Source organism: Mytilus edulis, chromosome 9 (assembly GCF_963676685.1).
Source record: "Mytilus edulis chromosome 9, xbMytEdul2.2, whole genome shotgun sequence".
Classification (NCBI taxonomy): domain Eukaryota; kingdom Metazoa; phylum Mollusca; class Bivalvia; order Mytilida; family Mytilidae; genus Mytilus; species Mytilus edulis.
The window spans coordinates 62,538,969-62,554,886 of record NC_092352.1 but is presented as its reverse complement, the minus strand read 5'-3'; the positions used below and the strand labels follow the sequence as shown (position 1 = coordinate 62,554,886).

General features: G+C 31.8%; 1 protein-coding gene across 2 annotated transcripts; it reads right to left on the bottom strand.

The window, feature by feature from the left end:
* Positions 1 to 2,571: 2,571 nt before the first annotated feature.
* Positions 2,572 to 15,581, bottom strand: LOC139488765 (uncharacterized). Of its 2 annotated transcripts, none has more exons than XM_071274649.1 (4): positions 15,402 to 15,581; positions 11,490 to 12,263; positions 9,753 to 9,828; positions 2,572 to 5,588 (listed from the first exon to the last, which is right to left on the bottom strand). In XM_071274649.1, exons 1-4 carry the CDS (start codon positions 15,514 to 15,516, stop codon positions 5,201 to 5,203), a joined length of 1,353 nt encoding a protein of 450 aa, XP_071130750.1. In that variant the 5' UTR covers positions 15,517 to 15,581; the 3' UTR covers positions 2,572 to 5,200. The 2 variants fall into 2 exon arrangements, with proteins under 2 accessions (XP_071130750.1, XP_071130751.1); XM_071274650.1 differs by lacking the exon at positions 15,402 to 15,581 and adding an exon at positions 15,136 to 15,249 and having other exon boundaries at positions 4,891 to 5,588.
* Between the last annotated feature and the right edge of the window lie 337 nt (positions 15,582 to 15,918).

Sequence of the window (15,918 nt, the reverse complement as noted above, 5' to 3'; positions counted from 1 at the left end):
AAACTAAGCAGGCACGTGGTGTTGCTAACGAAATTGCCATGAAATTGACAACGTCGTCATAGGTAAAATAGAGATAAACAGATTATCATTGGTCATCTGAACTCGATTGCGTTTCTCGCTTTCACCGTCCCGGCTCAAGCGAGAAAATCAATCTGGTTGATATGATCAACGATAATCTATAAATATTACAATTAATCGGTATAAATATTTATTATCAATCCATACCAAATTTTATAATTGTAAGGTTAACAAACTAATCATCATATTTTGTAACATTTCTTAAGTTCGTTAGTTGTTTTTCCCCCTTATTTTAGTGGTTTCTCAATTTGGCAAACTGATCGATTTGTTAGAATATTCTTATTTGTTATGTTGCAATGCATATTCATAATAAGCTACAGACGTTTTATGTTGATTAGCTGTGGTGAAAGAACTTCAACATTTAAAAATCGAATATGAAAAATAAATATACCATATCTTAAGTTGACATGAATAGGTCATAATGATTTCAGTTTCCAAGCGGATCATTAGGATAGATGCAAGCTGTATCTATAGTTGTGATTATTTTTCTATCCATAGCTTGTAATGATGAAACTTTGGGATACAGGTTAGGTATAGCTTATTGGCATCTATATTAAGAAAAGGGATAAAAAAGCAACAACTATTAAGACACGTGGCTTCAAACAATTATTTGCTTAACCACTTGAACAGCAAATAAAGGCAACAGTAGTATACCGATGTTCGAAACTCATAAATCTATAGAAAAAAACAAATCCGGGTCACAAACCAAAACCGAGGGAAAGGCATCAAATACAAGAGGAGAACGACGACACAACATTAAAATGTAACACCACAGAAACGAACTAAGCATTAGACAAAATCCGATGAGAATAACAAATAACATCAAAACTAAATACATGAATTTGGGATAGAAAAGTACCGTGACACGTCTTACAATAATGTGAATTCACACTTAAATAGCAAAAGTTTTAATGTTATTATAATTGTTTATGATTTATACACGTATGTAAAGAGTACGTGATCAGGAAGGAAAGTGTACATGCACCATGTTTGTATATTCTTGTTGGTTTATAAGATACCAATCAAAATCTATGTAGAAAGTGCATACTGTTGTTTATATGATATATTTCAAATTGATTTTCTTTTGAAGAAACTCATGTAACATATTGTTTCTTTTTTTATAATTAAGAACACTAAAATGTTAACTTTTTTCAAAATACTATTAATAAAATGGAAAAACAATATGTGTTTCTTCAAAACATATAATCGCTGAGTTAAAGCATTTTGTATAAAAGAAAATATTTAATGTAATTTACATCATCCAAAAAAATGTAAAACAAAAGTATGAGCTCAACCGAAAAACTTTTGTAAGTGACACCAGTAGAATTTAGTTTTGAAATCCAATATTGAAATATATCCACTACCTATGATATATCACAGTTGTTTTATTCTTACCATTTGAAGTCAATCAGAACACGAAAAAAATGTCTCTGTAATACATGATTAAATATGTGAGCTTCAAATTATTATTTCTTTAGAATATAGACATGAAAATCGTGAATATCAAAGTTCGTGACAGATTCATAACCTTAGATGTATTTGGTATTTTCTTTTATGAATCTTGGGTTCTCAATGCTCTTCAACTTCGAACTTTATTTGGCTTTTAAACTATTATATATTTGAGCGTCACTGAAGAGTCTTTTGAAGACAATATGTGGCTCTGGCGTACAAAATTTCACTCCTGGTATCTATAATGAGTTTATTTACCAATCAGAAGGTATCTCCAGTCTAGAAGTTAACTTTTTTCTGTTGATAATCATTATCTTTGATATGGTCATAATTATAAATCAACGGTCCCTAACACTAAGGCTTTCATATCATAGGAATATGTAAGTTTGAAATTCTTATTTCCTTAGAATATGGACATGAAATATGATGATATAAAACATCATGACAGATAGGTTCCTTAGGTGTATTCGGCCAAAATTTAAGCATGTTGGGTCCTCTATGTTCTTCAACTTCGCATTTTGTTTGTCATTTCAAACTCTTTTTTTATTCGAGCGTTCAAAATTTTAATCATAGGATCTATGATGTATTTAAATAGAAACAACGCAGAGATTTCAAATGAAATAGCAAAAATACAATTACACATAAAAGTAAAAACAGAATTATCACAAATATTAATCGAATAAAAAGACCACACCAACTCCAACACTCGACTTATCCGGTATATGTACGCCAAATCAATCATAAACAGAAAATCAAAATAGCTTGACTTTCTAGTGCCGATTATGATATTTTGTCTAAGTACAAGTTCGCATGCAGGATAATTTCAGCAAGGAAATAAAATACAGCACATTAATTTTAAATAAGGGTCAATGTGCAAACTAATAGAGAAAACTAAACTAAACAATGTAGCCATAGCGGTGGGTTTCATGAAATCTGCTCAAAACTTTGATTTAAAAGGTATTGGTGGAAGACCAGAAATTTTAATTTATTTACAGTCGTCTCCTTCTGCCGACCCTCCCCCTTTAGTTCTTACGGCTGCACATATCAATGCTTTATAGCCATTAACGACATAAAAAGAAAGTTTAGATTAAGTAATTTCGTTAAATATTAATCTCTTTTACAAGATACAATAAAGCCAATAAAGATAAAACCAATACTAATCACGGATATCTGAATCGACCACATAGGGGGAAAAATAGACAAAAATACTTGCTTCTTCTAAGTAAATAAAACTTCAGGAATTAAAGATTTCAAAATCTGGTCGATTCAGTTACCGCCCATGTGAAAACATCATTATTTCACGTTTGAAAAGGAAACATATGTTTCTTTTTTCACATATAGGGATACTTATCAACAGAAGCACAAATGCAATGATACAATGGCTTGAAATCATTTTTTTTTAAGAAACGATAAAAATAAGTTCATATCAGTTCAGTTATTCTAAATTATAATCATTTGATGTGGAAATTTTTTTATTCGGTGACTGCATATTAACAACAAATAGTTTATTGCTTAATTTTGGGCGAGGTAACATAATGTTGTAAAAAAAAGTCACATAAACCTGTCTAGACTTTCAGAATATTTTGTCATCTTTTTCAAAATAACTAAGTGCATTTTTTTCAAACGGCCTAATAGAGACATATATGTTTCACAAGATTATTAATTTAACTTGGAACGTTCAAAGAAATGACTGGTATAATTCTCATTTCTAAAACTGATACACAAGCACCAATTGAAGAAGCAAAATTGTTTAAATGACAAAATCGCTATTTAAACATTTTGGTTAAGCTTCTCCAATGCTATTAAATTTTGGAGTTTATGATTTTTTTTAATTATCATTTATGAACTGGTTAAAACCCTTTTTTTTATCGTAAGTTTATATATTAAAATAGAATCCTGTATCTGTGTTCATAAGCATCGCACAATTTATTCCCAGTATTCATTGGGGATCAGCCAAAGGAACAGTTTACTGCGTTCTTTATTTACTTTATTTATCCAAGATTTAGCTACTGCAATTAGAGATTTACATACTGTAATATTGTGTGATAATGAAAAGAACAGTCTTCTTTATATGAAAACGACTTGGTGTAATGAAATATGATTTTAAGATTAAAACTTACAGTTAAGTTTTAAAAAGGTAAGTCCATACACATATTCGAGCCTTATGTTTTATGATGAAATGGATCTTGTTGTTGCTGGAACACGAGCACTTCGAGAGGGATTATATAAAAAAAAATCCCAATTCAATTTCTAGGAATGTAAAACATTTGAAACACTTTTAGAGTCGTGCGTAGTCCCAGTTATTTAATATTGAGTCGCTGCTTTAGAATAAATAACATTTCACTCGATTGAAGCTCCAAAGAAACTAGCTATTAGATACTTTTTGGAATTACAAAGATAGGCATTAATTTTCTCTCTCCAACTAGGATGGTTACATTGAACTGTAATATGATGTATGGTCAGCAGATGATATTGCCCTGTAAAAATGGACAATGATAGATTCACGAAAAAGGGTTTTCTTTAGACTTTGATCATTGAGGTAAATGTGTTTCTCAGATAAAGAACATTTTTCACAAAGTCGACACAAATAGTTGTTATGAAATGAAAATGTATACAATATTAAACAATTAAAAATTAAAATTATCGAATAATGTGAAAACGATTGTATTGGTCATTTCGCTCCTTATGATTTTATTGCGATTCAAAAAAAAAATAAGCACGAGACAATGCTTAATTTCAAAATGAACATCAAGAAAAAAGCTATTGCACAATTTCGCTGGGGTATGCTACGGTACCTTAATGTATACGTATGAAACAGGAAGATTTAAAAATGCGGTGAAGAATGAAAATTTTTTCATTATATGTGGGCCAATCGAAAATGAGAGCTTACAACGTTTTAAGAAACTATCTGTTTCAATCAGTGAAAACTGACAGAATTGCATTTATGAGAGAACATTTGTTAATTTGATTATTATCCCCCCAAAAAACTATTAAAAATTAAATTTTGTATTTGGAAGTAACTTCTTTACAAGTAAAAAGTTCCCAGTTGCTTATTAAAATACATAAATCTAGTTTTAAAATATATACATGTATATATATAAACCAGATGTACAAAATAACGCTCTTGTATTAATAATAAGCAAAAGTATTTATACTACACATGTCACTATGATTAATCATTTACTAACTCACTCACAAAGTGTGGATACAGTTGTTCGAAATAGAACAGCATTCTTAAAAACTCTTACTAAAAGTTGTTAAAAAGCCACTTTTTGGCCTAATATATCCGCGCAAATCAAAACATATTGTAAATATATCAAATATCATCCTTCAGTGTCAATAATCACATTAATGACATTGATCAGATAACAATATGTTTTTTTTTTCAGTTGAGGCTTACATATTTGCATTTGAACTTGAAACTTGTATCAAGAAAATTGCAAAAGCTTTCAAAATAGGCTGTTTTTTTTAGATCTAGTAGATCTCCTTATGATAAAGATCTGAGACAAGGCTTTTCCTTCTCATATTTAAGGAAGCCTTTAGGACATCGGTCCCTCCTTCTGGAGCTGCACATATGGTTAATACTTTTTATATGTTCCACTGCTAACATCAGATTTAACACAATACCCATATTTTTTAAAACAAAAAAATCCACAATGCATAATAATGTTATCTACACTGAATCATCTTTAAACGATGACATCATTGGATATTTAGAACTTGGATTATTTCTGTCTCTTGCAACGTCACTATTAGCATAAGGATTAGTGTCCTGTTGAACTCTGCCTGTATTTGCATATGGATTTGACTCTTTTTCTTTTTTTAAATTATCGTAAACATTCGATCCTCTCGGATTGAAATCCAACTGTTCAATTTCAGTAGCTGCACTTCCGGATGGACTCGTTCTGAGATTTAAGGCATCATAATTGTCATGATCACCTATTGCATCGTTCACAAACTTTTCATAATTAAACTCATCTTGATCTTCGACATACGACGTGTTTATATACAAATCAACAGGAGAAAATTTCTTTTTTCTTTCGGCTCTGTTTTTCCTATATCTATAAATAATAGAAAAAATAAGTACATGCATAATACAAAATAACTACATATGAACACATATTTAGGCGATTTCTTTGCTAACAATGCAGCTTGTTTTGTAGAAATATACAAATGAACACCTCAAACAACTCGTTCTAAATCAATCTTGTATTATATTTGACACCTGAAAGTATTTTACATTTCGAAAAGACTTTTAATCTCTTAATATTCAAAGGAGTAGGTCCGGTAAGGACCGATTTTGGCCTCAAATTTCAGGTTCATCTGACGAAAGATTTTGACCACTTTTTAATCACTTAAGTGTCTATTTTATTTGAATTAATTAGTTTATGTGAAATATTTTAACAGATTAAGTCATTAAAAACGATCCAATATGAAAAATCTACCTAATATGCCGAAATATGTCACTTTTCAGATGGTTTTTTGGTAAAAATGAAAGTGGCCGCATCCGTGATCATCCTCAACCTTTATATATGTTATGTATTATTATAAAATACAACTTACATTTCAATATTAAGGATGAACACGAATGCGGCCACTTTCGTTTTACACGAAAACCGTCTAAAATTTAACTAAAATGCTAGAATTATGAGAATTTCAGTAATTTAGCATGACTTAATGGTGCTAGAACCGGATATATGTGCATTGTATTGTCAAAAACAGCCCATATTTATGTAGCAGAAGCATTCTACTGTCCAATAAATAACTAAAGGTTTACATTTTAACAATTTTATAAAACTGCTATATTTTGGGGCCAAAAAGGGGTCTTACTGAACCTACTCCTTTACAGCATATAAGCTTTTGTGCGTGATCCGATATTCTTACGTTAATATAGCTTACTCCTAAACATAAAAGATATTTCTTGATGCAATTCTACAATTTTGAAATCATTTCATTTTTTTTAATATGATATTCAATGTATTTAAATTCCAGTAAGCTTTTACATCTTGCCGTTTTAACCCTTTAAATTAAACAAAATAGGGGACAATCACCCAACATCATACTGAGGTAATCTTCGTACCCAATGAGATAGGTCTCTTTATTTGCTTTGACAGGGCCAGAATGTGAAGGTTCTGCTGTTCGAATATCAAATTGCCGATATAGCAAATGTTAACCATTTTTGTAAAATATTACACCGAATGACATCTCTAACCAATTGTTTTGTTTTGTATTCGAATAGCATTAACAGCTTTACTTCACACATAATTTTGGTTTTGGTTTAGAATGTCCTTCTTTTTTTCTATCTGGCCCGAGTTGGTGGTGTTATGTTTTTCAAGTCTGAAAATTTTTGGTGCAAAGAATTCCGGTCAAGACGTTCCTTTGATTTTTGTGTGTTTTGCTATGCATGTACTAAGTGTGTGTCACGGATGGATACCCCATACTAGTATGCTTTGTTTTTCTGTTATTATTAATAATTTTTAAGGTTGAATACTCAATCTTTGCTAAAATTGTTTGAATTGCAGTTTTAAGTCATTTTAATGCATTGATTATGTGTTCAATTGTTACACCAAATCACATCAAAACGTAGTTAAAACCTTACTTTAAGAGTTGAAATCTCTGACACTATAAAATTAAAAAAAAGATTTGCAATTGAAACATTAAAATAACAAAAAGAACCGAACTCCACTGGAAATTTTAAACGAACAGTCCCTTAACAAGTGGCAAGTGGCAAAATAAAAAGTAAAAACACATCACAAGAATTGAAAACAACTATCGCTTTGGGGATTCCGTATATCGTCAGATTATCGGAATTCCAATGGGGACTAACTGTGCACCACTTATTGCGGACCTGTTTTTGTATTGTTATGAGTTACAATTTATGACAAAAATAAGCAAAGACCCATCGAAACAACATCTGATAAACAAATTTGATAATACTTTTAGATATTTGGATGATATTTTGGCTCTCAATAATGACGACTTCAGTATGTATATTAATGAAATTTATCCTGTTGAACTTACTTTAAATAAAGCTAACACTAACAATGACCACTGCCCTTTTCTCGATCTTGATATCTATATCACTAATGGAAAGCTGAATACTAAAATTTATGATAAAAGGGATGATTTTTCATTTCCTATCGTTAATTATCCGTTTTTAGATGGTGACGTTCCCTTGTCACCATCTTACGGTGTTTATATATCTCAACTTGTACGATTCGCTCGTGTATGTAACAATGTTTTAGATTTTAACGAGAGAAATTTGTGTATTACTGAAAAATTATTACACCAGGGTTTTCGATATCACAAACTAGTCAAAACATTTACTAAATTTTATCATCGGTATAAAGACATCATTCGTAAATATATCTCAACATGCAGACTTCTAATACGTTCAGGTATTTCACATCCAATTTTTTATGGAAATATTCTTTATAAAGCACAAAGGTGTCAGTATTCACCTCAGAAACTTACAAAACCTTTGAATAGACTTATTAAGAAGGGATATAATTACGATACTGTTGTCAAGTCATTAAAGATTGCATATTTTGGCGTTAATATTGAGTCACTGATAAGGTCTTTGCATCGGAACTAAACACATTTATTCTAAAAACAGTTGTTGGCATGACACGGGTTATGTTCTTCTCATATATGTTATGATGGTATGATACTAAACCCCTAACGGGAAGGATTGTGCCTGATGTTCATATGATGAAATCATAATCTTTCAGTCGGTTTAATTGAAGTTTGGAGCTGGCATGTCAGTTAACTGCTAGTAGTCTGTTGTTATTTATGTATTATTGTCATTTTGTTTATTTTCTTTGGTTACATCTTCCGACATCAGACTAGGACTTCTCTTGAACTGAATTTTAATGTGCGTATTGTTATGCGTTTACTTTTCTACATCGGTTAGAGGTATAGGGGGAGGGTTGAGATCTCACAAACATGTTTAACCCCGCCGCATTTTTGCGCCTGTCCCAAGTCAGGAGCCTCTGGCCTTTGTTAGTCTTGTATTATTTTAATTTTAGTTTCTTGTGTACAATTTGGAAATTAGTATGGCGTTCATTATCACTGGACTAGTATATATTTGTTTAGGGGCCAGCTGAAGGACGCCTCCGGGTGCGGGAATTTCTCGCTTCATTGAAGACCTGTTGGCGACCTTCTGCTGTTGTTTTTTTATTTGGTCGGGTTGTTGTCTCTTTGACACATTCCCCATTTCCATTCTCAATTTTATCATATTCCTGACTTGGTATTCCGATATTGTAGTATTGAGAGACAAACATACACATTAACAGATTAACCTTTAACTTGGCATGATTTAAAAGTACAAGAATTAGATAAAGAGAGGAACACATAGCTGATCTGATAAGAAAATGAAGTGCCGTGAATCTAGGTGGCTTATTTTTACGTACTTCCTAGTGCAAAAACGTGAATTTGCCGTAGAAAATCTATTATGCAGCCAATTTAACGTAAACACAGAATATCGTTACATATAGCAAAGTAACAGGTACATAATAGATTGTTAAGTATTTGGTATTTTTTCTCAATGTTTGGATCTCGTTCTATTTAAAGCAGTGTATTACATAAAAATTGAGAATGGAAATGGGGAATGTGTCAAAGAGACAACAGCCCGACCATAGAGCAGACAACAGCCGAAGGCCACCAATGGGTCTTCAATGCAGCAAGAAACTCCAGTACCCGGAGGAGTTCTTCAGCTGGCCCTACGCCCTAAACAAATACGTTACTAGTTCATTCAGTGATAATGGACGTCATACTAAACTCCGAATTATATACAAGAAACTAAAATAAAAAATCATACAAGACTAACAAAGGCCAGAGGCTCCTGACTTGGGACAGGCGCAAAAATGCGGCGGGGTTAAACATGTGTTATGAAATCTCAACACTCCCCCTATACCTCTAACCAATGTAGAAACAAAAACAAACGCAAAACAATACGCATAGTTAACAGAAATCTGATCCCGATGTCAGAATAGGTAACAAAAGAAACTAAACAAAATGACAATAATACATAAATTAAAAAAGGACTACTTGCAGTTACTGACATGCCAGCTTCAGACCTCAATTAAACTGATTGGAAGATTATGTCTTTATCATATGAATATCAAGCACAATCCCTCGAGATCCTGTTAGGGGTTTAGTATTATACCATCATAAAATACAGCCGTAATTGATGTTTGATTGTGTCAATTATTTATAATGCTTACCTAAATAGTAGAAAAACACCAATCGCTGCAATCAACAGCACTATAAGTAACACAGCAACAACCACAGCTATTATCACTGCAAATAAATTCATTATTAACCAATAGTATTAACACACATATACAACAACAAAATATAAAATATAAAATAGTTGCATTTTCTTTTCTCAGGCTAATTAATAGGTTGGGAATAAACTAAACTATGAAGTATTTATTTAGAAACCTATATGTATCATATTCACTAATAAAGGGAATATCCTATAAGACGAAATTATCTAGTTCGACGTAACGTAGTTATTAGGAGTTGGGTCATTTATGATCAGCGGTTGTGAAACTGGCATGTTTAAATTTACCAAAGACAAAACGTAATGTATTAGACAAGTGGTTCTTTTGGTCCTTCACTTACAGTATCCGACTATGGTAAAAGAGGGACAAAAGATACCAGAGGGACAGTCAAACTCATAAATCGAAAATAAACTGACAACGCCTGGCTAAAAATGAAAGAAGACAAACAGACAAACAATAGAACACATGAAACAACATAGAAAACTAAAGAATAAAACTGCCTACAGACACCATAAGCAATAAATGATATATAATACACAGAAATAAAATGTTCATAATAATAAATTAACTGTTAAAAAACATTGAATTTTTGAAATACGAAGGCTTTTCTACTTCAGGAATAGATTATCTTAGCTGTATTTGGCAAAACTTTTAGGAATATTTGGTCCTCAATGCTCTTCAACTTCGAACTTTATTTGTCGTTTTAAACATTTTTTTATTCGAGCGTCACTGATGAGTCTTTTGTAGACGAAACGCGCGTCTGGCGTAACTGTAAAATTTAAGTCCTGGTATCTATGATGAGTTTATTGAGAAACAGTAATGGCTTTTCTTCATTGATTTTTATTACTAAAGATATGTGAATATTACTCATGTTTTACTCTTAGTGTGCACTTTTTTCTTTTAAATGCGAAGTTGATGCAGCTGCAGGTGGGCGGAAATGCTGGTGTCTTTTAAGTTCACTGTATGCATTAGCTAACGAGCGTTTTGTCGTGAAATGATTTCAAATGATAAATTTTACAGCATATTTTAGGTTTATAAATTATATCAGAGACATGACGATACAGGGGTTTTACTTGATTTGATCATATATATATATATTATTTGTCTTTGGTTAAATGAAATTAGCTTAGATTAAAAATTTAACTCTTCAAGGAAAATGTGCCTTGCTGAGTTTTGTTTGCTTTGTGTACGTCCATGTGTGTTTTGTATCTCTTTAATGGTTCATGTATTTTTCCAGCACTATAATGGGTAGTAGACGTTCTTTGAACAATTGGTTGGTTATAGCAAAATATACGTAATAATATTGTCCTTTTTAGAAATAGTACTATTTTTTTTTAATTCGTGTAACTAGTTACCGGTTACTGCATTTGATTATAAAAAATAGTTACATGGACATATATTTTTTACATATTGATGCAATTCAACAAAATCTAAATGGATTCAAATAAACAAATAAATATCTCAAATACTACCCGATACGTGCATGTTCCTTTTCGTAAGAAATCATATCTATCTTCATAAACTCATTTCAGAAATCATATCTATGTTCATAAATTGATTTAAGAAATCCTATCTATATTCATAAATTGATTTAAGAAATCATATCTATATTCATAAATTGATTTAAGAAATCATATCTATATTCATAAATTGACTTAAGGGACATTATATTACCGTCATTTGATGTGTTCATTCCATCTGTTGGAGTGGGGCTGTCTGTTGTATTCTTTTCCGTTGTTGTTTCTGCTAACATTGTTGTAATTGATAACGCCGTTGATGGCTCAGGAGATGAAGTGGTCGTATGAGTTGTAACACCCGCGGTGCTAAATGTCGAGTGTGGAGTCGTCGTAATTGCTGACGCAGTTGATGGCTCAGTTTTTGTTTCTGCTAACATTGTTGTAATTGATAACGCCGTTGATGGATCAGTAGATGTAGTGGTCGTATGAGTTGTAACATCCGCGGTGCTTAATTTCGAGTGTGGAGTCGTCGTAATTGCTGACGCAATTGATGGCTCAGTAGATGTAGTGGTCGTATAAGTTGTAACATCCGTGGTGCTAAGTGTCGAGTGTGAAGTCGTCGTAATTGCTGACGCCGTTGATGGCTTAGATGTTGTGGTCGTATAAGTTGTTACACCCTCAGTGCTAAATGTCGACTGTGGAGTTGTTGTAATTGCTGACGCCGTTGATTGATCGGTAGATGTTGTGGTCGTATAAGTTGCGGCTTCTGATGTTATAAATGTCGAATATGTAGTCGTTCTAATGGCCGATGCCGTTGATCGATCAGTAGATGTAGTGGTCATTAAAGTTGTTGCGTCAGTGGTGCTAAATGCATTTGAAGTACTTGCTGATACTGTTGATGAATCTGTAGATGCTGTGGTCGTATAGGGTGTCAATGATGTTTCGGTAGAAGTCATTGTGTCCATTGTTGTAAATGCATTTGTCAGTATACCTAAAGATGTTTAGAAATGAGAATTATTACTAGTAATACACAATAGAATATCATGCCTTTAAGTCCTTGAAAACAAATGGACAAAACAAAGAGAGATGGACAGGGGCTACAGGGGGCTATATATGGTTAATGTATAGACTTGTACGAAGTCCTGTCCTAACGTTGCCTTGTTGTTGTCCCCTTTCATTTACATTTGCAAAACAAAGTAATTTTTGCTAGATTCTGTATTTTGAACGACTACTTTGTTTAAATTGTATATTATTTGTATAATTCGACTTAAATCTTTATTTCCGACAGAAGCTTTACACAAACACCTCTGTGCTGACATGATTCATAATTGATATGGTCATATTTATAAATTAACTGTTTACAAAACTTTTGAACTTTCTTGTGGATAACAATACAATATAAAAACATTTGTATATTTGTCAAATATGACGCATTAAGAATCATAACAATTATAAGTTTAAATGCAGTGTTCAAAACATTGTTTAATTGGAGAACACCAATCAACTGAACTACTACAAACATGTGAAAAGGGAGATAACAAACATAGTGTGGACAGTGCAGATAGAAGGTTTTTGTAAAGATGATGGAGAAACTTGAGACCTACTCTCTCTTGCTTTCTTGACTCGTATAATCTTAATTGCAGTAACGACTGTATTACTAAAGATATACATTATAAAGATTTTTTTTGAATTCTTAATTTTTTATAACAAAAGTCTCATGATTCTTTTCTTTCCAGAACAGCCTTGACGAATGAACAAAACTTAAACTATAAAAAAAATATAAAAGAACCCAAAATGAAAAATGTAAAAAATTTCAAACGAGAAAACTAATTGTTTGGTTAATATTCAAAACAATAAACGAAATACAAATATGATATAAAGCAACTAACTGTTTACAGGCCCTTGACATGGGACAATCACCTACAGAATGTGGCAGGGTTAAACATGTTCTTGGTGCCCTATCCCCCTCCGTACCTTGGAATGTGATGCAACTGCACAAGAAAAGAACAAAATATAAAAAATCAGTTTAAAAGGGCTGGACTGGTCAGATCCATACAAAGCACAAAAACAATTAATAATTAAAAACCAATTGTTCAGAGAACAATTGAAGGTCTTTCCACCAGTTAATATCTATTTTGATATTAAAATATTAAAATCAGTCTAAAATGTCAGTTCATATGGCTTTATGATGTATAGATATGAATTTAAAGCAAAGGTCAAAATCTAGAACGTCAAATTTACCTATGACCTTGACCTCAATTTGAAGGTCAGAAACTGAGGATCTCAAATCAAAAGACCCTAGGTCTCTAATATGTATGGTTAATAAATTATATCACTTTACACATAATTTTAGATATGACAGGGGCAAAAACTCCCATTCATTGTCTACGCACCCTTTCAACTAAAATTATTCAGTTACGACATGTCGCAACTAAGAATTTAGTCAAAATAATTTGTCGATATCTTATACGGTTTCTAGAAATGAGTGGAAATAAGCCTAATTCAAAAATTAGAATATGACCTTGACCTTTGACCTTGACCTTATTTTCATTTTTTTGGACCAAGGACCTCAAATTAAAAGATCCTAGGTCTCTATCACTTATGGTGTTCCAGTTTAAAATACATTTCAAAATTTCAAATACAAAAGGGGAAATAACTCTCATATGGAGCGTTCATATTGCTTCGGTCGAAATTGGACAAATCATGTGAAGGATTTAACGAGCAATTTTATAAAATAAATTTGTCGTAATCTTTTACGGTTGCGAAGGAGTCGTGAGCACAATGAAAACAGTGTTTGGGGAGATAACTCCTACAAAGAAAAGTATTCGGTTACGCAGGGTAAATTTCAAAAGCGCATAAACTGTTCGATATCATATACCAAATATCTAAGCGACATATTGAGAAACAAATGTTTATCGCAAGAACAAAATTTGGCGGAAGAAAAAAAAATATAATCAGAAGAAAAACAATAGGTCTTTCCACAGAAAAGTGGAAAGACCTAATAAGAAACAAGTGTCTTAGGCTAAAATATCAATCAGTACAAATCCAACATCAAATGAATGTATTGTAAAGACGTAATGAATAAGTATTATCTTGTGTAAAGCGAAAATTAAAGAATCACATGATGTAAGATTGTAAGAGTTCACAGCTGTATAGAAATGCCTATGGAGATATTTTCGCAGTTCTGTATATATTTCCGTCATTGATTAAAAATTCGTGAACTCCTTTTGCTATTAAATTGTTCTTTCTGTAAAATTGGGTATCAAACACATAGCTTGTACGTTTTAAAAGACAAGAACGCAATTAACGCAGCGCAATATTTCTATGTTTAACATGTTTGTTTTTATTATTTTGTCCATAAATAAGGTCGTTGTGTTTTTCAATTGAATTCTTTCACCTTTTTCTTAATATCGGGGCCTTTAAAAGCTTACTATATTTGATTTACTCGTTGTTAAAGGAAGTGCGGTCATCGATAGTTGTTAAGATCTACGTCATTTGTCTTATGTTGGACAGTTTTCTCATTTGCAACAATATCACATTTTCAAAATACTAGTAAGCAAATAGATAACAACAAAACAAACGAATTACTACTTACTTCAATAGAGCTGAACTTTCACTTTTAAAAACTTATTTCGATTATTTAAAATATGTTACATAGAATTTCATGACTTTTCTCTATAGGCATTTAAAAAAAAATCAAACACATGTATATATAGATAATAATCAAGCAAGTAACATTTTGAATTTCACTTTAGCTTTGTAAAGAAGATGCATATCAAAGTCCCGTTTTGTATGTATTAATTGATACAGATTCAATTTCAAGCGTAACCACAATTGATGCCAATATATTGTAGTTAATATACCTTTTCTTTATATAAAGAACTTCCTGTTTCACATAACACATGTATTATATAAACTCAATATTTAGGTGAGCGGTCTGGTACAAGCATCACACATATGCTACTGGAAAGAGACAAAAAAAACAAATAACTGATTCCAACTCTCATCAATCATGTTATCAACTTATTCAGTGAAAAATTATCTTATGATGGTATCTGTAAGGAGTTTTTATTCATAAATATGACATGTTTTGTGATCATTAGACTTATCTCAACAGTGTTCAGCTTACCTGCATATTGACCAAGTATCGCCACTAGGAACAGCCTCATCACGCACCAGTATCGTTTACAATGTAGGGAAGTAAAGGTCGCAAAGCAGGAAGACAACTCAAACCAGGATAACATTAATTTCTCCACAAATATAAAGTGATGTTTAGATATTTAAAAATAAAATAATGTGTTTTAAAGATTTACTCAGGTAGAAACGGTTAAATCAATGTTTTCTATAAAACCCGTTTTGAAAAATAATTATATTTTTATGACATATATTAGATTATAGAATAGACGATGCAGTTAAAATAATCATTGATAAACAGTCCAAAAGTGAATTTACAATGAATGAAATTTCGTGTTTACTGAATTTGTTTGGCTGTCAAATTAAGAGATGTATTTAAAAAAAACACACAGTGATGAGCAGCGTGACGCCGTCACGATTTTGAAGATTATTTTGTTGGGTTGTTTTTACACTAGCGGTATTCCTGATAGTTTATCATCATTGTTCCTTTTATTATAATTTCGTTCACGACG

Coding starts and splice junctions, on each gene's coding strand:
- LOC139488765 (XM_071274649.1), bottom strand. CDS start 15,516: ATGTTATCCTGGTTTGAGTTGTCTTCCTGCTTTGCGACCTTTACTTCC. Junction 12,264..15,401: donor GATACTTGGTCAATATGCAG/GTAAGCTGAACA, acceptor AAACATCTTTAG/GTATACTGACAAATGCATTT. Junction 9,829..11,489: donor AATGAACACATCAAATGACG/GTAATATAATGT, acceptor ATTTATTTGCAG/TGATAATAGCTGTGGTTGTT.